The 20,635-nt window shown below is 42.0% G+C and overlaps 2 protein-coding genes across 5 annotated transcripts in view; both read right to left on the bottom strand.

Moving 5' to 3' along the window:
- Positions 1 to 4,571, bottom strand: part of RELL1 (RELT like 1) — a 79,392-nt gene extending 74,821 nt beyond the window's left edge. For 2 of the 4 annotated variants that reach the window (XR_013766006.1, XR_013766007.1), the window contains exon 1: positions 4,367 to 4,535. Coding sequence is in view for 2 of the 4 variants with exons in the window: in XM_079152878.1 (XP_079009004.1) it covers positions 4,367 to 4,454 (88 nt within the window). In the remaining 2 variants the exon portion in view is untranslated. Of the gene's footprint in view, positions 1 to 4,366 lie in introns of all 4 variants that reach the window. The other 2 variants (XM_079152878.1, XM_079152879.1) reach the window with 1 other exon arrangement.
- A 14,535-nt stretch (positions 4,572 to 19,106) lies between these two features.
- Positions 19,107 to 20,214, bottom strand: LOC306669422 (UPF0729 protein C18orf32-like). Its single transcript, XM_079153380.1, has one exon. The coding sequence runs from the start codon at positions 19,998 to 20,000 to the stop codon at positions 19,662 to 19,664; it is 339 nt and encodes a 112-aa protein (XP_079009506.1). The 5' UTR covers positions 20,001 to 20,214; the 3' UTR covers positions 19,107 to 19,661.
- Positions 20,215 to 20,635: the final 421 nt, after the last annotated feature.

Here is a 20,635-nt window from a genome sequence, read left to right as displayed (position 1 = left end):
TCATAGAAAAATAGAGAAACCTTTATGTATAAATAAGGTGAGGCAGGATAGAATAAACTTGCATCGCTTCATGATCCTACTGAAGTGCAGGATGCATGTGGAGAGGACTATAATGATATACCAACAGTGAAAGGTGCCCAGAGTAATGGGATCAAGGTGTTTCTCTTCCCCTTACCATACAAACTTCCAATATTTGAGGGGATTTACCAAAAATACCTACAGCACTGTATTTTAGCTAAGGGAGAATGGGGAAAGAAGCTTCACCACTTAACTACTTGTCAATGGCAGCAATCTCATTTGTCTGAGGTGTCACTCTGGGCTTTTAGAAAATTACAATCCATCTCTGCAACATCATCACTACCTCCAGAATGCAAACCATATAGTACACATGGTCTACATCTATTAGTCTTAACTGACATTATAATTAAATCAAGCCTAAGGGACACTTTGGGAAAGAAATACAGCAAAATCAATAAATACACAGATAAAAGACTTCCCACTATGACATTTGCCAAAACCTTTCAGAGATAAGTTTATCTGAACCTCACTAACAAGTATATCAAAGTAGGTACAATGCCCCCATTTCACAGGTGGAGAAATGGAGGAAGAGAGAACAATAGTCTGCAAGAAGCAGAGTCTCTCCTTGGCTTTTGACTTCAAGTCCAGGGCTCTAACTTAAAGCATATTGCCCTTTCCACTCTATCTTGCCATTACCCTGTTACTTAGTAATTCTTTATACATACCTTAGAATACAAAGTTTCTTTTTGTTTTTGTTTTTTTTTTTTAGTGGTACTAAAGATCAAATCCAAAGCCTTTTGTAATACTGCCACTGAGATATCCAAAGCCCTTTGTAACACTCTGTCACTGAGCTACCTCCCCAACACTAATAAGAATTTTCCTATTCAGAGAAGAAAAACAAATGATTTAGTAATAAGAATGGGCTTCAGAATGGAACAGATATACATCAAAGTCAAAAACCAGCCTACACAACTGAGTGATTTTTCAATTTATCAGAGACACAATTTCCTCATCCATAAATGAAGGAATAAAATCATATAGCTTACAGAGAATTGTAAGAATTAAATGATCTAGGGGCTGGAGTTGTGGCTCAGTGGTGGAGCACTTGCCTGGCATGTATGATGCCCTGGGTTCGATACTCAGCACCACATATAAATAAAAGATCCACTGACAACTAAAAAAAATTTTTTTAAATAATTAAATGATCTAAGTATTTAGACCATTGTATGACACATAATAGGTAATAATAAACATCAAATCACTTCCTTGAAAAAGAATAAAGTTTCTATGATGTACTTAAAATTCCAATTTTAGTCCTTGTAAGCTGCACTAGATTCATTATTATACTGGCTTTCAACAGCCCACAAAATCTTTACCAATTATTGAAACGTGCTCTAAAATTATTAGGAACCACTTAACATAATAGTTTTAATCCATGATAATTTAGATCATTCTTTGGGTAAGCTTTAAATCATTACATTGTCCCAGTATGTAATTAGACTTTAACACCAGAGCCAAACGATTCTTGAAAAAGTAATGATGAAATTTTTGTTTTACCTGCAACTGTGGTCTCTCTGGTTTAAATTCAACTATTCAAATTCCCAAATAGTTTGCTTGATTCATCTCTTTCTGGGGGAGGGGGATACACAAAATATAGGGAGGAAATGATAGGTACTTTTCAAGTTTCATTTCCTCTTTAAATTAAATTTGACCATGGAATTCCAAGCCCCAAAGAATCCTTTTTCAAAACATTCCATTCACTGACTATGTACTATGTGGATGTACAGCTGGTTAGATACCTGTCCAAAGGAGAACCTAGAGTTTAATAAAGCTTATCTTTAGCATCTCAATGAAAAGTCAGGAGACTGGATGGAAGCCCACAGAACACTGGGATTCTGCACTTCTCATCTCATTGGCCCCTGGACCTTTTTCACCCACTCCTTATTCAAGGGCCATGCCCACTGCCTGGTAGAGAAACTGAGAAACTAATAAGCCTAAGGCTGAGTAACTGGAGAATGTGACATAAATAAGCCAAGATGTGGAAAATCACCCCTTCTGATGCTTGTGGTATACAGTTTCAAATTCTGCTCCTAAGAGACAGTTCATTGAGACTCTTCTGCCGGGAAGGAAGTGAACAAGACACTGCTATTACCCACTGTAACACTATCTGCCCTTTTCTCTACTTCACAACTTCTGATAACAACATGCTTACAATATTATCATCTTAAACTCTATTTTAGAATTTTAGCAAGATTGCTAAAGTTGATACATGTTCTATTTTCTTTCTGGGAGGCTGTGGGATACAATGGAACAGGAATGAACTTTAGAATTAAGCAGGCTGGATTATCCCAGGGGGGAAAAAAAAACATATATACACCTACATACACAAGTGCATAAGCACACAGACACACAGACACACACACACACACCTCCTAGTGGTCGTGCTTTTCTGATTGAATACTGACTGATACAATACCTACCTGACACTGGGCCTCAGTTGCCCAACTGAAAATAAATACTTCATAGGGTTATGAGAAATAAGTTTTAAAATGCATATAAAGTGCCCAACCCAAAACCTGGAACACAGCAAGTGCTCAACATGACTTCCCATCTCTTTCTTCCTACTTCCCCAACAAACACTAGCAAGCCCTTCAGTTCCAAGATCAGATGTTGGCTGTTCAAGACATCTTCTCCTGATACAGGTCTCAAGACACACTGACAAATTGGTATTCTGTATTCTTTCCTTTTTAAATACCTCATTCTTTTTAAGTAATAACTTTCACCAAAAAGGTTAAACTGTGCAATTAGATAAGAGCATTCTGGGTCACACTACAGTCCTGAGACCTGGAATGTTGCTGAGAGACCTATCAAAATATAAACCTGTTCTAACAATGGATTTTTCCTGCTGATGATTATGTGCCCTGTATGCTAAATTTTTAACAATTTTACTCACAGGTTAGGCTCTTTTCCAAATTCTGGAGCAACTGATCCTAACCCTGTAAGCGCTGGCGCTGTCTACAATCTGGAGTCCAATTTGAACCTAGTAATGTACCTTTAATACTAGCAATGCAACACAGTATGAAAATCAAAATCTTCCATCCAATAAAACATGACACTGCCATTTACCCAGGGTGGATGGCTAAAGGAAACACAGGTTTGTTAATAAAGACTCAAGAGACATATTATCCCTCCTGACCACTTCCTAACCTGTTCAGGTTCCTATGAAAAAGCAAAGGCAAAGTGATAAGCCATTTTAAAAGCTGTAAGTGATTGGAATGTTCTCAGGAGGGAAGAGCAGGGTATGTATTTTTTATGGAGAAGATAATCATTGTTGGAAGGTTTCCAACTGCTAATTATTTGGGCCTGAAGAGGAGCCACCCTGAAGACAAGCTTGGAAGAGCTTGCTGACGTAAGATTCCAGGCTGTGGTAACCCCAAATGGCCAAGGTTTAAATCTTTTTTTTTTTTTTTTTTCCCAGACTACTGCTGTTGAGTGGCAATTAATAGGGGGATGATGATAAGAAATCCCTGTAGTCTATAGTTATGAAAAACAAGAGCGTTAGGGTTTCTGTAAAAGTTACAACTTAAGAGATTAATTTCAATTAAAAATTCCTACACAAGAGTTCATTATTGGAGACAACACTTCAGCATCTCTGCTGGTGGCTTACCGCCCTGACCACAGAAGGCTCCTTTTGTGATGACAGGAATTGACACAGAAAAGGGGGGGGGGGGGGGGGGCGGGGAGTAAGTTTACAAATATGCCTTCCCTTCCAAGCTAATTTATCCAGTGTGTATGGGAGAAATCTGGAATCCCTGACCTGTTAAAAGACTCCATCAAACACTAAAATAAATAAAAACTTAGCAAGACATTGTAACTCTTTAAAATTTTAATCTTTTTAAAAGGTGAGGGAGGCGACGACCGGCAGGCACCCAGTCCCGCGTCACGATCTTCCGCTCCAGGGCCTCTGAGACAAAAGGTGGCAGGCAAGGGGTCCGCGGGGTTCTGAGGCGCGCGGCCACGGAGAAAGCGCACCCAAGGAAGGAGACACCAAGTCGGGTCCCCACACCACGGACAGCTCGGAGTTGGGGCGACACAGGTCCACAGAAGAGGCCCCAGGAGAGGGAAGGCGGGAGCCCGGCAGGCGGGAAGGGAGGGACTGCAGCCGCTGCCTCGCGCCGCGCCCTGCCCGGGCCACCCCGGGACAGCCAGATGTTCAACGCAGGGACCCCGCGGCCGCGCCAGAACAGAGCTCCGGGCGCAGCGGGGCTGCTGTCCCGGACCCACGCTTCCTTCCGCGCGCCTGGGACCTGGCTCAGCACCTGGCGCCCGGCCCCAACGGGGCACTCACCCGGGGCCACCAGCGGCGAACTCACAGCGCCTCCCACGAAGACCGCAGCGGCGAGGACGGCGGACCCCGGGAGTCCCGGCGGAGCCATAGCCGCGTCGCTTCGCCCTCCTACCCCAGCGCACCGCGTCCCGCGTTCAGGCTGGCGACCGGGCTCCGGAACCCGCCGACGGATCAAGTGGCCCGGGCCGGCCCCCGCGCGCCCTGGGCCCCGCCCCGCCGTAGTCCCACCCCGGCCCCACCCCCTCGACTCGGCCCCGCCTCTCCCCACGCTCCCCGGACTCCGCCCACAAAGCCCAGCTTCCAAGGCCCCGCCCACTCTGCCTGGCCCCTCCTCCCCTTGTCTCTCCAGCTTCTCCTCCCAGCCCAGCCTCGTCGCCGCCGCGCGGGTTAGGCTATGGTCCTGCCCCCTCGCCCCCGCCACCGCTGCCCAGTTCCATCTCTCCGCGTCGCTCCCGCTTCCTCGGCCACCCCTGCTGCCGCGCGGGTTAGGCTTGACCCCGCCTGTGCCCCACCCACGGCAACCTAGCCCCGCCTCTTCTCGCCCGCCTGTTTCCTTTCCAAGCTCCGCCTGACCGCAGAGGTCGGGGTTACGCGGGAGCCCCAGGCAGGCGCAGGTTCAAAGCCGTTCTTCGGCCGAGGTTCTCTGACGCGGCGGGAGTGGGAAGAGGAAGCTGGAAGGCAAGGCGGGAAGCACTGGAAGTGTAGTCAAGGCCCGCATCGGAAGGCGGGCCATTCTTTTTCTCTACTGTTACTTCGTCCCTCTAGTGTTTCCCTCTGTTACTCTCTAGAAAGGGATGCTGCGCTGGATGTCAAGTTCGTTTGAAAACTAAGGAAAAAAGAGGAATACGTTTAATTGTTCCTGTCACTACTTCCATTTAAGCTGCTTATTGAAGAAAACAACTGTATACGTTTCCAGGAATAATTTGGGGTGGGGGTTGTTGGGGGAGTTGGGTTGTGGGCCTGTATTGCATCTTCCAAATACTCCCTCGAAGTAGCGCAAGCGTCCAGTCACTTATTAGCTCTTATAGCCTCACATCAGTGTGAGACGATTATTATCCCTATTTCAAACGCCAGGAAGTAAATCTGCGATGTCTGGGCTACTGGGATCATTGTAATTAACTTATTAGCCTTGTGTTTGCTTACTGCCATGCCCTCAGCACCTGGCTCAAGGACAGCACACAGGAAATAAGAAGTCAGAAGTGTTTTTTGGAGTGGAATCATCGCCCAAGCATTGACAGTATTGAGAGCCTTTCCTTGAGTAGTTCCCTCTTTGCTGGCCTTCAGAGACTCCTTCCAAAACAGGACCATCGAGCCTATACTTGACAAAGATTTGGGCATTCCCTGAGCAAATGCTGCAGAACGCCAACCAACAAGACGGGGACCGCTGGGGTCTGGGTGTTTTCAGAATGGGCCTGTTCCTTGAGCTGAGTGATGGCCTCTGATTTTCAAAGGATGATTATTTCTACTCTTGCTGAGTCCTCCCTGCTGTCTGCTAGACTATTATAAACATTTGTAACGATGTGAGAATTACTGGCAACTGAAGCTCAGGACTCTGCAGATGGCTGATGCTAAAGGATGAAGCCCCTGCCCTTTGAAGCTGAAGGCAGGCACTACTCGTCCTGTGCCCAGTTGGCAGCACATCCTGTAGTCTGACAAGCTTAGCAAGCAGCCCTTTCTACTTGTATATCAACATAAAAACTGAAGTGAATGCAAAGGAAAGATATCCATTTGGATGTCCAACTAAGAGAGAATCCCAGGCCTAGAAATTAAACTGTAAATTATAAATTGAAACCTGAACCAGCTACATAATTTGCAGGACCCAGTGCATAATAAAAATACAGGCCTCTGTTCAAACATCATTAAGTTCAACAGTAAAGCATTAAACCAACCTTCAAGCCCTCCTAAACAGGGAGAGTTGTGCTCAGACACTTACAAGTTAGCTTTGGTTTTATAATTTAGAATATAATAAATTCTTGTACAAATTTATCTATTCAAAATGTAAAATATCATTTCAAAATTGAATAGTTCTTTTTTCCATGGATTGAACTGACTTTTAAAAAGACAGTGTTACCAAAAGCTCTGTCCTTGTCACTCTTGCCAGCCCAACAACAAGGACACAGTTTCTAGAAAAAGGAAAATGAAGTCTTATTGCTTTGCTAGTGAAGGAGAAACACAGGGAACTCCTGTCCAGCAGCTGTGGTTGTGCCCATCAAGGGGAGCAGGGGGGTTTTAAAGAGGTGATTCAAAGGCTACATTCCTGGTGCTCCATCCAGAGTTGTATTCAACTGGTTAATTTGGGAGATAGTCATTTCTGAGATATTCTGGTGCCATCCTCAACATCTAAATTACTTCTTTCCTATGGTGGGTATGTGCTCAAGGACAGATAACTGCCTAAAATGGGGAAGAAAGGTAATCCTGTTTCCCCTGAGATTAGGGAGGAGCAGGGAGAGAGGAAGAGAAAGAAACATGTCTGTTTTTAAAAATAAGTCAAAGTGGCATAGTAGCAAGGGTGCTATTCAAAGCATAAAGTGAACCACTCTTGTAACAGGATCATTTTTTACAACAAATTTGAATTGCATGTCTGCTTATGGCTCTCTAGTACTGAAAAATGCAATCATATCTAAAACTGGAGGAAAGTTCATTGATCATCTACTAAGACCCTTATTTTCCAGAGGAGAGAAGGGTAGTGATTTGTGTGGCATTGCATGCTTGGCAGACTTTCCCAAATGCTTAGCTGTTGACACGCTCTCTGTAGAGGTTATACAAACATATGCATTTGCACATCTCGCTTAAAAAAGTAAGGGAGGGAGAGAGGAAAGACAGGAGCAGAGTGAAAGGATGGAGAAAGGAAAGAAAGAAAATCAAGTTTAAGTTGTTTTCCAGGTCCTTAACCCTACAAATTTGTTCACATACAGAAAAACAACTTCCATTTGTGCATATCTAAGTGCCCACAGTTTTATTTTAAACGTAAAGACTGAAATATAGGGGAAGTTCTTTTCTGTGTTCTGAAGGGGAGGTCATATTTCTTCTGATGAAATAAAATTGACATTGCAAAACTAAGTGATCCCATTCTTTTCAGCAATAAGATTGAAAATAGAAATTGTTTAACAATAACTCGTTTATTCATTTCTTAGATTTAGTCTGATACGATGATGAGCACTTTTCTTGTGTTCTTTCATCAAATTCTCCCAACAATGTTATATTTGGGGAAGTATCGTTAACGATGGTCACATCAAAGCTGAGGAGACAACTTTTCCAGGGAGTCTGGCATTTATCTGATTGACATAGCTGCCTCTTGCCCTGCCAAGATGCAAATCCAGAATCAGCTCACTCTAGGCCTGGGCTTTCGACCTCTATATTCACTATTCTGCCCACGGAAATGCAGAAAACTAGTCCATCAGCTCTTCATTTCCAATATAAAGTCTCATTCTTATTCTGCGATTGCATGCTTAACCTAGCCTTTTTGAACTCTGCCTTGACAAGTGAATAAGAATAATTTATTTATTTATGGGAATGGATATGAATCAGAGTGTATGGGATCAAACTGACAAACTTAGTGTGCTATCCTGTCTAGTTTTTGTTGATATTTTTCCCACTTTCTCTGTGAGACTTCAGTTAATCACTCCCCTTAGTGGAGATTTTCCTGTTTTCCTTTGTACTGCTAAGGTCGTAATTTTCATCACCATCATTTAAACGCACAAAACTCTGGCTGGTATTTACTTTCGTTAATGTTGAACATACTTCTGCAGATGGTCTCTATAGAATTTCTTCTTTCTGTGATGTAGGTACAGTCATCTGTCCTTTTGAGAGCTTGTATACTGAAAATAAGCTTACAGTTCTTTTAAAAAATAATGTATCTACAAGGGAATAAAATAGTGTTTTACAAAATCTAGGGTTATTTTGATCTGACAACAAATATGTACTGTGTTCCTAATTCTAGGTTGAGAGTAAGAGGTTGAAGGGGAAAATTACCGCAAATTTAATAAAAGATCCTAATATTGCTTATAGAAATTTTTAAACTTAGCTGGAAGAAAGGAAACAATTGCATGATGAGATGGTAACGGTCACTCACTCTTGTAATTCTCATAGTTTCTCCTAGGTTGGTCTTCTTACCCATAAAATTCAGGAGACAATATGAAGATTTCTAAAGGTTTCCGTCCATCTTTAAGATTCTACGTTGTCATGAGTAACCAAATGAGAGGGTGCCAAAGTCAGGCTAGGCTGCAGGGTTTTCCACACCATGGACCTTGTGAAGGTTCATGAATCTGTTGTGAAGGATTGTCATGTTTAGCTCCATCCTTGGCCTCTTATCCACTCGATGCTAGTTGCACCCCACCACAGCTGTGGCAACCAAAAATGTCTCCAGATATTGACAAATGTCCTGTGGTGGTGAGGAAGCAAAATCACTCCCGATCAATAAACAGTAAGTGACTGGGCTCCAGGAATTGGAGACTGAGCAAAGCTTCAGTGTAAGTCGAGCTGAGTCTTAAAGAAAGTACAAGACTGGGACTGCTGGGGAGGTAAGGAGAGTCTGAGTGACGGACAGTGGAAGAATTTGCAAGGTGGAGTTGCGTAGTGAGGCATGTGCATGAGGGACAGGGAAGCAGGTCAGCAATGATTGTGGATCATGGTTAAGCATAATGTTGATAAAAGCAGAATGGAGAGTTTCAAATGCCCACAAAGTTGTTATAAATTATAATGTGACTGTCAACAAAATAGATTTGGGGAGAAGAGAATTTCCATGGTTCAATTAGATATTTTCCATCATAATCAGAAAGTCTTGAGTAGAGAAATTCTAATTTTGCCAACATGTTCCACAGAAGTCAGAGGAGTCTGATGGTGCCCTTAACCTTGGTCCATTTCCCTAGATCACCACATCAAGTTATGTTTCATGGGTGCAGTCTCCTGAAAAATTCCAAGTAAGTGACTGAGACCATTTGCTACCAGAGCCTCAAAATCAGGTGGATATAGTATCTTCATGGTTATTCTCAGTAAAACCAAAAAGAGAATTATAGGGAGGAACTGTGTGGCTTGGAAGCATTAAAATCCACAAATGCACATTTCAGAGGATAAACTTTACAAGGTGAAAGGCTTGTTTGTTCAGACGAGCCTCCTTTGAATTACAATAAATAGAAATTAAAATACTAGTTCAATAAATAATAAATATGTTAGAGAACAGTTCAAGAGTAAAGCATTCACAGACAGGGACGGGCTCAGCTCCAGCCCTCAAGTCAGTGTTCCCCTAGCTGCTTCTCACCTACTTCCTGCTCAGCAGAACCTCCACAGATTGACTGTGAATTGGTTTTCCTTGACTCAGGCGAACATGGGGCTTCTCAGCCAGGGACTCCATGTGTTCACACTAGACAGGGACATTGACATCATCCTTCCACTGACTAACAGTTTCTTTAGATTTTTTATAGGAAAGTATCATGAAAGCCAGAGAGTCAAGTGTTTGTTGAAGAAATTGTGATTGTCGATGTTAGGTAGACAGAGGTGTCCAGTAAAATAAGGACTGGAAAGCTTCAGACAAGAGATTACAGATGAGCCTTGTGGAGGAACATGAAAGGGAACAATGGAAGTGGAAGTGTTTTGGGTAAAGAAGGGAAGTAGTTTGGTGGAGAGAAGTGGTAGAGGAGGCCTTGGAGTTAAGAGCAGATTTTTATGGAACTGACTGGATTTTTATGGAATTGACTGGACAACTGAAAAGGATACACAAAGGAAGATGTGAAGAAATCAGAGCAAGGAGGGGAACTAATGTAGCAAGGTCCAGAGGAGCCCTCAGAAAAAGGCAAACATCCCATGATCTGACATTAGAGAGAAGGGCACAAATGTGAATATATTTGCAGGTGGGAAATAGAAAGTTGAGGAGGCCCACATCAACAAGGCAAAACCATCTTCTGTCAATGGAATCATAAAAGGTTTTTAAGGAGACCATGGTCAGAGTCCACATTGTGGATTGATGTCTGGGTTGTGTACTACATGAAGGCACCATATATTAACTTATCCAAGAGTGTGAAGGCTTGAGATTCTGGCCTCCTGGTCAAGTCTTAGAAAAGCCTCCTCCTGCATAAAAGCCCACACTGCACATAAGGTCAAGCACTGGCATATACACATGCACGTATGCACATGTATACAAGCATGCATGACTGTGTCCAATGTCAATCATGCTCTGAGCATCCCTTGAGGTTACTTCTGCCAGACTCGGCCCTGCTTGTCTTTCCTGTGGGTAGCAAGAGTAGAGATTGTGCCAGTTACTGACACTGTGGAGCCTCAAAGGCAGGGAGTGAGCTGCAGTTATAAGAATGTGGGCATATCCAGGGATGCCTCGTGGGCCTCTGGAAATCCCCGTCCCTCCTACTCCAGGGCACAGCTGTCCTGATTGAGCAATAATATCATAATAAACTAGCTGTAGGAAGGGGGTTTTGTTTTGCTAATTATCGGGGTCCCTAGAGCTGTTCTGTGTTTACCAAAGGGAAGAGCTTCCCAGTGTGTGCATGGCTGTGTATCACTGAGGGTACAGCTGGACTGGCACCCATGAATTTTTCATGAGCCAATCTGCACTACTGCATGATGCTCTGTCTCCATGCCTAGCAGACCAGGGGTAGGAATGGAAAAGGCAGCTTAGGAGATGGATCTAGGTTATGGCAGGAAGGAGCCTAATATTTTGGAGGTTTTTCAATGGATTTTGCAGTTTTGAAGGTTATGGTGAGGAGCTTCAGGGTAAGAGTGGGGAGCTGCTGAGAGTCTGGAGTGTCTGGCACTCTGAGGTATAAGATCAGTGGAGTAGGGTGGAGGGTTTTGAGAGCTGAAGGATGGGTGGCTCCTTTCCAACATAGTCCACACTGCCAGTTACTTTTAAACACTGAGAATCCCACCTGGGCCTTTCAGTTTCCAAGGCCCAGGGTAGTAACACGAATTCTTCTTTTCTTCCTTTCAGCATTGCTAACCCGCTAGTCTGCTTGACTGACCTCTTAGGACTTGCTGCCATCAACTCTGTCTCTTTATAGTAGGTGATCTCACTCTATCCTGGGCACAGTGTGGGCCACCACACCCATCCCCAAATCTATCACCTCCATGACACCCAGGAGCAGAGCAGGTGGACCCTTTCATTGTTAAAGAGTTTTCCTGAAAGGGTTACAAACAACTAAAGAGAAGATAAGAAAAATGGAAAGATGAAACAATTAAAGGTCACAGAACCTTGGAAAGTTTGTAGAGTCTAAGTCAGACCATATTATAGTAAAAAAGAAGAATGAGTGGGATGATGGTGTAGTCCAATGGTTGATCACTAGATTAGCATTTGTGAGGTCCTAGGCTCAATCTGACACACTTGTAAAAAGAAAAAGAAGAAGAAAAAGAAAAGAAAAAAAAGAGAAAAGAATCAGTGAAATTAATTTTAATAATTTATTTAGCCCCATATGTCCAAAATATCATTACTAACCAAAATTTTTAAATTACTAATAGGTGTTTAATGTCCTTTTTACCATACTACATCTTTAAAATTGGATATTTTACATTCGCAGCACATCTCAACTTGGACTAGCCACATGGGAAAATAAATTGTATCTTTATTCTTAACAACTTCACAGTGGAATTTGGCATGTCCTTTGGTTATAAATGAAGGCAAAAAACCACAGTCATATTAGCAGTATCTGTGACACATGACTCCAATAAAAATCACAGATATTTTCACAGTACATTATAATCCTATAGGCATTGCAAAATGCTACTTATTCCTGTTATTCCTTAAAAATTACTTTGATATTTAAAATTACACATTGTCTAATAAGACTTTAAAATTACATCTTATTTAATGTGTAAAAAGGCACATACATCATACTATCAATTATTTAAAATATTAGGATGACAATATTTAAATATGGTTGACCTTCTTCACACTATTTTATATTTTATGTTATGCCTATAAAAATATGATTCTGGGAATAGGTTTCCTAGACAAAGGAAAGTCCAATAGACAAAGGAAGTCCCAAGAAACACACATAAAAGCCTGAGACTCCCAGTCTGGAGCTTGCTTTTGCATGGGGAGGTTCCCAGGGCCAAGGTTATCTTCCCAGAAGCTGCTTCTCTGGAACTGCTACAGTTATGAACACGCTCTGGGGACTGTGAGTAACTTCATCTAGCTAGTTATCTAGCCACACAGTCCTGCAAATTTATTTTGTGGGGCTATTTCTTTCCTTACTCATGGATGAAATTTAGAGCAAACCCCTTCATTTTCCTGCTACCTTTAAGGTAGTAAAGCTACCCTGGACACTAATTAAAGGTCCAGTCCTGTATTGTAAGAGGGGCTTAGAAAGGCTGCCTTTCTGAAAGCAGTGACTCCTTATTTAGGCTGACAGATGACCAATGGTAACTACCAGCAAGATGGAGACTGGCACTTCTGTCTTCATTTGGTTTCTATCTCCTTGATTCTCCTTCATTACCTTAAACTTCATGACCTACCCAGTTCTACACATAGGCATGTTAATCATTTAAGGAATATTTATCTAAAAACTGGTAGTACAAGATTTAGTAGTCCTAATTTTAACTAACTGATCTTTTCCCTTCCAGACTGAAGCAAGATTTGCAGCATCCTGTTTCAAACCCCTGGTGAGGCACCTGGAAGTCTCCAGTCATTGCCCTACACAGCTGAGTCTTAGAGTCACATCAGCCCAGAACAAGATTGCCCGCTAAGCAGAAGCAACTGTCTCATGCAAACTACACTGCCCCTTTCCGGGTTCATGGGTCTGTCTGATGGATAAACATCCTGAGCAACATGTGGAAATAGCCTCCCTCAAGCAATAAACAGGGCAAAAGGGAATTAAGTTGCAGATGGAATTCAAGTTGCTAACCAATCATTTTAAAATAGGGAAAATATCCTACATTTTCTGGATAGGTCTGATGTAATGAAAAAGGTACTTAGAAGTGGCAGAGGGAGTCAAAACAGTGAAATCAGCCAGATGAATGTGTCTATGGGTAAAAGACACAGTGAGATGCCATATTGCTGTCTGTGAAGATGGAGGAAGGATCTGCAAGCCAAGGAATGTTGGTAACCTCTGCAAACTGGAAAGGGCAAGGAATCCAGTTTTCTCCTAGAGCCTCCAGAAGGATGCAGGCCTGCGCATGCTTTGATTTTAGCTGAATGAGATCCTTTCCACATTTCAGTCCTACAGAACTATTGGAAACTAAATGTGGGCCAGGGGACGTGGCAAATGCCTGTAATCCCAGCTACTGGTGTCTGAGGCAGGAGGACCATGACTTCAAGGCCAGCCTTATCTTAGCAAAACCTGTCTCAAAATAAAATTAAAAAAAAAAAAAGAAAGAAAGAAAGAGGGGCTGGGGATGTGGCTAAGTTGTAGAGCATCCCTGAGTTCAATCCCCATTACTGCAATAAACAAAGAAAGAAAACTGAGTTATTAAAGCTACTAAATTTGTGGTCCTTGTTCCAGCAGCAATAAAGAACTAATACAGCAGAGAAACTCAGCCTCCCCAAAATGCTCTTGGAGGGCTAGTGAAGAGAAACTAAGACTATAAAGCTCTTGAATTCAACCTCATGAGTCCCGCATTCGAAATAACATCTGGGTGTGTGCATGAATTCAGACCTACTACCATTGAGTCACACCAATATACTCAGGATCTAGAAAGCTGGAGGTCTCAGGAACCCTAACAAACATCCATCACTCTCACAGGGTCCAGTCATCTTCAATACTGTAACTGGGTCCAAAATAAAGAACAGATGCACTGACCAATACCCCTTCCCATCATACTCTTTCTCTCTCTCTCTCTAGAGATTAGAAGTAGGATCCTTCCTGTATCTTGTCATCCTATTTCCTGGAAAATCAATGTAAGGTTACAAATGCTGAAGCTGGGTCTATCTCATTATATCCCTGGTAATAAATACAGGGCAACATGTGGAAATAGCACATTCAATAAGTGTGTTGACATCTTAGACTTTCTTTATGATGTGAATAAATTGCACAGTCCAATGATAAACCATTGAATTTAAATGACATTCTAAGTCAACAGCATGATGCCAGGTTTCTGGGAAAGTAAAGAACAAATGAATGGTGCCTTTTTCTCTAATGAACCATAGTTTAATTTCTGAGTTGGAAGCATAATGAGGAGATTAGCTCCAATTTTCCTAACAAAGCTTTATAATCAACATTGACATTTGCAAAGAGTGCAGTTTGTTATCTATTCCCTCTCTTGTAGTTGAGGACTGTCAGAAGTGATGAGCAATTTGGTAATGGCCATGAGGAAATGAAATAGTAGACCGAAATGCCACGTGGGTAATCTGTTCCTGAACCTTCATTAAGCAGTTGGCAGCTAAGTTGGGGGAAAATATTGGATGGTTGTTTTAGAGGCAAAACGTTGTGAAATGCATCAGACATTGTCTTCACAGAGGAATTAAAATAAAAATTTAAGTTATTTCATCTTCAAATGACCTGAAGATACTTGGCAAGCTCTCCATGGATGGTCATGGCCCTAGTTATCTGGTCTGTACCATGCTCCAAGCAGCCTAACACAGATGCATTTTAGGATTGTGGCCTGGGTCTGTACCCATTGTGGCAGAGGGAAGTAGTTCACGTAATGATCAGAAAGCAGCAGATAAAAATAACCACTAACCAGATAAAAATATATACCCCAAGGGCATGCCTCCATGCCCCACCTCCTCCAGTTCTCACTCAGTTAATCAAGGGATTAATTCATTGATTGGGTTAAGACTCTTGCAACCCAATAATTTCTTCTCTAAACTTTCTTGCATTGTCTCACACATGGGCTTTTGGGGAACACCTCACATCCAAACCATAACAGGCATCCACAATAATTCCTATAATAACACCATGAGAAGCAGTCTTGGTCATTAACTATTAGCTGCATATCAGCATTTTTAAGGATGTACTTCTAGAAGTAACTTTACATATTCTTAATGTTCCTCTACACACAAGAATAAAGGAAAACGCACTTCAATTTAGGCCTGTGCAAGGATGTCTCCTAGTTCTTACTGACTAGACCGCTCAGGCAGTATTGCACAAAAGAACTGTCATGATGATGAAAATAGTCCTTATCTGTACTGACATGTAACTACTAGCCATGTGAAGCCATTGAGTGCTTGAAATGTGACTGCTGAGAATGAGGAAATCAATGTCAAGTTTTACTAAATTTTAATTAACTTTAAATGTTTTTAGTGGCCACCATATTGGACTACACAATGGGAAAAAGCAAAGCATATTTGGGTGTACATGGAGTCCACCAAGTAATATTTTAACATTTCACTTTAATTGTAAAACCCACATTCTCTTTAGTCATTGCCATTTGAAACAAGTTTTTAGCTACCATTTTTCTTCCCTGTCCATTATTTAGCTTAATTATAGACTTTGATGAATAGTAATATATAAATGTTATCAAACAATCTAGTCAACTCGTACCTTCATGGAAGTGCTGTGATTTTAATTGCCACAGAAGACCTAAGGATGATTGAGAAATTACATGTGACAAAGACCAGTGATGTTATTCAGATTTTGTCAGGTGATTTGAGATGTAATGAAATTATGGCATGATTCAGAACACCAGAGAGATCTGAAAGAGAATATTGCTAAGTGTTCCACATTCTAGAAAAGGAAGCACGAAAGCAGCCTACTTTGTGTTCTTAGCTCACATCTAAAAAAGAGTTTAAATGGGATTTTGGCCCATGTTTGAGAAACTCACAGGTTGCATATTTTCAGGGAAAATCATCTTTGCACAGCCATCTTACCTAATTCACATTTGTTTCGGGTCTATTTCCAATTACTTCACGGTTGGTTCAGCCAACATCAGCAAAGTCCTTAAGTCATCTCATATTCTCCCACTTGGAAGGCTCATCCTGCCTCCTTGTCTCCAACAGGTTAACTAAAGAGAATGTGGGTTTTGCAACAGGACGACTTCTACTCCTCCTCCTATTCCCTGTAGCAAGAGCACTTCCCCCTGACTCTCCCCATCACGCAGGCCAAAGCATTCAGTTCTTGCCATCTGGTCACATTCCTCACTTGTTATCAGTATCTGTCTTCTCCTCTGCATCACAAGTTCCTCAAGGTTGAAGACCACAGACTTGTCCTTCTGTTACTATATCTGTAGTGTCTAGTATCTGCTTAGCAGAGGCTCTACAAATATGTGATGAATGCATTAATGAATTTAATCTTCCAAGCCATCATACGAGGAAGGAGCTTTTATCCTGAGAAGACAGAGACACTACAGCACCAGCTCAGGGTCTCATAGCTGAGAAGTGGGAGACGTAGGATTTAAACCCAGTTCTTCTGACTTCAAGTCCAGCACTCTTTTTATGACATGGGAGTTGCCTGCTCATCTTCCGTCTTCAGACTGGCATTGAACCTTCATCTCTATATCTTAGCCTAAGAGATATACAAGTAATGAAAGCAATTCTAACAAGAACAGGACTACAATGGGAAGACTTAAGGCCACAGAGGAGATAAAGGATGGAGCCGTCTTGGGAGCCAAATGTCTCCCTTACTCAGAGGGACTTTCTACACTCTCTCCAATCTTGAAAATTAAGAACATAGACTGCGGCTACTTTTTTTTTTTTTTTTTAGGTGTAGATGGACACATTTTATTTTACCTTTTTATGTGGTGCTGAGGATCGAACCCAACGCCTCACATGTGCAAGACAAACACTCCACCACTGAGCTACAACCTCAACCCCTATCTTTCTTTATAATAGATTTCACGACTCAATTTAATTATTTTAAAAATCCATGTGAAATATTGTGAGTTGTATAATTTCTGTTGTGCTGCAACTATTTGATGGATTCTGTTTAGTTAACCAAATTATATAGCTCCTTTATAATGACATATTTCTCCAATTTTGAATGAGAGGGGATTTTTAGATTCACCTCTTTTTTCAGATGCAGGTGTGAGGTTCAGAGAAGGAAGAAGATTTGTCCAGGCCACACAACATTGGGTTGAGAGCAAGATGGTTATGCCTCTGTCCACTGACCTGCTCCTTTAATCACTGATGTCCAGGTCCCAGGCTGCGGTGCAGTGTCCCTGTGAGACACAGCTCAATCAGTGAGAGAAATGAGGCTCGCACAGGGAGCTCTGTATTACAGTGATCACAATTGGTGATTATATATAAGCTTTGCAGGTCAAAGAGCATGGCATTATGCTGTAAACAGGTTTTTTTCCACCTGGAAAACTTTTACCAATCCTTCAAAACTTGACTCAAGCAAGTCCTCCTTAGGAAAGCCTTCACTGGTCCCACCAGCCTTGATGTGAACTGCTTCCTTCCTGCTTCTATGGTATCTTCTGGTTTTTTCGTTTGTTTGTTTTTTATTTTTTCTAACTTGTTTTCAAATTATTTTTAAGTATTTTTTAAGTCATCAATGGACATTTATTTTATTTATTTATTTATATGTGGTGCTGAGAATCAAACCCAGTGCCTCACACATGCTTGGCAAGCACTATATCACCGATCTACAACCCCAGCCCATCTTCTGTTTTTTGAATAAATGAGCTTCACATGCTTTTGTTTTAATTTTGAAAACTATATTCACATTATATATATATATACTATATATATTCACAAAATATATATATATTCACATTATATATGTATATATCCTTTTTCTAGGCCTGTCATAACAAAGTAGCACAAACAAGGTGACTGAAATCACAGAAATGTTCTCTCTGAGTGCAGGGAGCTGAGAGTCTGAACGAAGTCCTTGGAAGGGTAGTGCACTGTCTGAGCCCATAACCAGGGAGGATCCTTCCTTGCCATTTCCAGCTTTTGGAAGCCCCAGGTATGGTGGCATAATTCCACCCTCCACCTCTGTCTTCATGTGGGCTTCCCTGTGTGACTGTTTCTTGTCTTCTTGTAAGGACACTAGTTATTCAGGATTAAGGCTCTACCCTGCTTCAGTCTGGCCCTGTCTTTATTAATTATATCAGCAAAAGCCTGAGAATAATCCTCTGTGGCTCAGTGCTCTGTCCTCTGTGTCTCCTGGGGCAGTGTCCTGCCCTTTCCTCCTGTGGCAGGACTGTCCGCCAGGCCTCTGCTTCCCTGGTTCTGCCCGTGGAGTCATTCTTCCTTTATCTCATCCCATCTCTGTCCCTTTCTATCCCGGCTGGCTGCATTCTGCTGGCATGACATTCTAAAAGCACTTGTCAGTCTCCTGTGCAACTCATGTAAGTTCAAACCACCAGAAGGAGGGGCTTCCTCACAGCTTTCCTGAATGACCATACTCCTATTTCTGGCTTCGGCAGAGATGGTTGATTGGAAGTGTGAGTTGTGTCCTTGATGTTTTTTAGCAAATGGTTGTCCAGCCCCAGGCCCATGTGCTTCCAGAGCCATGTGCTTTCAGGACAGACTAAGAATTTTCCAAATCGAGCAATCATCCCTTTTTCCTTAACAGCTCTTTCTTCAATTTTTCTTTCGTCTCTCATTTTACCATAAGCAGCAAAGAGAAACCAAGCCACCCTTTCCGCACTTTGCTTGGAAATATCCTCAGTTAAGCTTATCACTTAAAAATTCTGCTTCCCACACCCAACAGCAAAACGAATGCAGACACATTTTCGGCTATTTTATAAGAAGGATCACTGTTCCTTAGCACCCCATAGCATGCTCATCGTTTCCTTCCAGGCCTTATCAGAAGCACATTTAATGTCCACATCTCTACCCACCATCTCTTCAAGGGAACCCAGGTTTCTTCTCTCAAGCGCCTCAAAATTCTCAAAGCCTCTACTGATGACCCAATTCTTTTTTTTTTTTTTAATTGAATGTTTAATGCATTTGTAGGAATAGAAGGAATGCAAAAGCATTATAATTTTATAACACATTAGACATGTACGTAAAAGATGTTTCATTTTTCAAAGAAGTTTCCTCTATATCCTTCTTCTCCATTTTCCTCAGAGCAATAAACAGTAGTTACTTACTCTCACAGATAAACTGCTCCATTGTGTTGGACAGTATTTTACCTTTATGTTTCACATCATTATCATCTGTATTATTTCACAGTAAAACTTACTCCATTCAAATTAAAAGGATCCGTAGAATTAGAGCAAACAGCAGTCAAATTCATGAGGATGAATGCTAGAGGCCTGAGTACTGAGTATTTACTGGCATAAACCTATTTATTCATATTATTAAATCAGCAATAATAGAAATAAAAGCTACTATAATGAAAATGGAAACCAGGAATGAGGTCATTAAATATAACTAAGTACATTTTAAATATAAATACCATGTATTTTCTGTTAAGTATCAGATAAATAAACTCTCTATCCAAAATTCTAGTTTCAGAGAAAAAGGTCAGAGACAATTACAAAGAAGGTGCTTCGTGTTATCAGGTCCTCGTGTTATCAGGTCCATTTTAAAAACAACTGAGATCCTTTGGGAAAATTGCGTTAGTCTTTTTTTTTTTTTTTTTTTTTTTTCATAGATTCCTGTTGGTCCTTTTGTTGGTAATCCATTTCTGTCAGCATCCTTAAAGTCTACTTTGCCTTTGTTTTTATCATTGGATTCTTGTACAGCTTTTCTAGGCCATATGCGACTAACAAAAGGGGAAATCATAGGGTATATGTATGGCTCCAGGAATTTTTTGTAGATCCAGAGAAGAACAGGAATGACGATACAAGGAATGCACACCATTGTCCCAGGCTCAAACCCCTAAACGTGAGGCCAGGCGGAGTGTATCGGGAGCGCAGGCCGCCGCAAGGCGCCGGGCAGGGCGGGGAGGCGAGCCACGCACAGGCCGAGGACCCTGAGCGCCGCCGGGAGGAGCCTGCGGAGCTGCTCAAAAGCGCCCCGGGAGCGCGGAAGACAGAGCCCACCTTCCTGCCCCCGCTCCTGCCAGGCGCACCGAAGCCGGCTGATGACCCAATTCTAAAGCCACTTCCACATTTTGTACGTGTTTGTTGTAGAAACCCTCCACTTCTCAGTGCCAACATCTATATTAGTTTCGCAGAATTTCAGCAACAAATTACCACAACCCAGGTGGCTTACAACAACACAAATTTATTATCTCAAAGATCTGAAAGGCGGGCATCTGAACTCCTAATATTGGCAGAGTCACGCTCCCTCTGAAGCCTGTAGGGAACCTCCTTGCCTCTTCCAGCCTCTGGTAGCCCCAGGTCTTTGTTGACTTGTGGCTGCATAACTCCATTCTTTGTCCCTGTCTTCTCCTGATAGTAGTATTCCTTGCAGTGTCTGTGTCTGTGTCTTTGTGGCGCTCCTCTTATAAGGATACCGGGTCTTATTGGATTAAAAGCCCACCCTGTTTCAGT

The sequence above is a fragment of the Sciurus vulgaris genome, assembly GCF_902686455.1.
Source record: "Sciurus vulgaris genome assembly, chromosome: 9".
NCBI classification, from domain to species: domain Eukaryota; kingdom Metazoa; phylum Chordata; class Mammalia; order Rodentia; family Sciuridae; genus Sciurus; species Sciurus vulgaris.
Note: the sequence above shows the minus strand (reverse complement) of the source record. Positions and strands in the feature narration are given on the sequence as shown.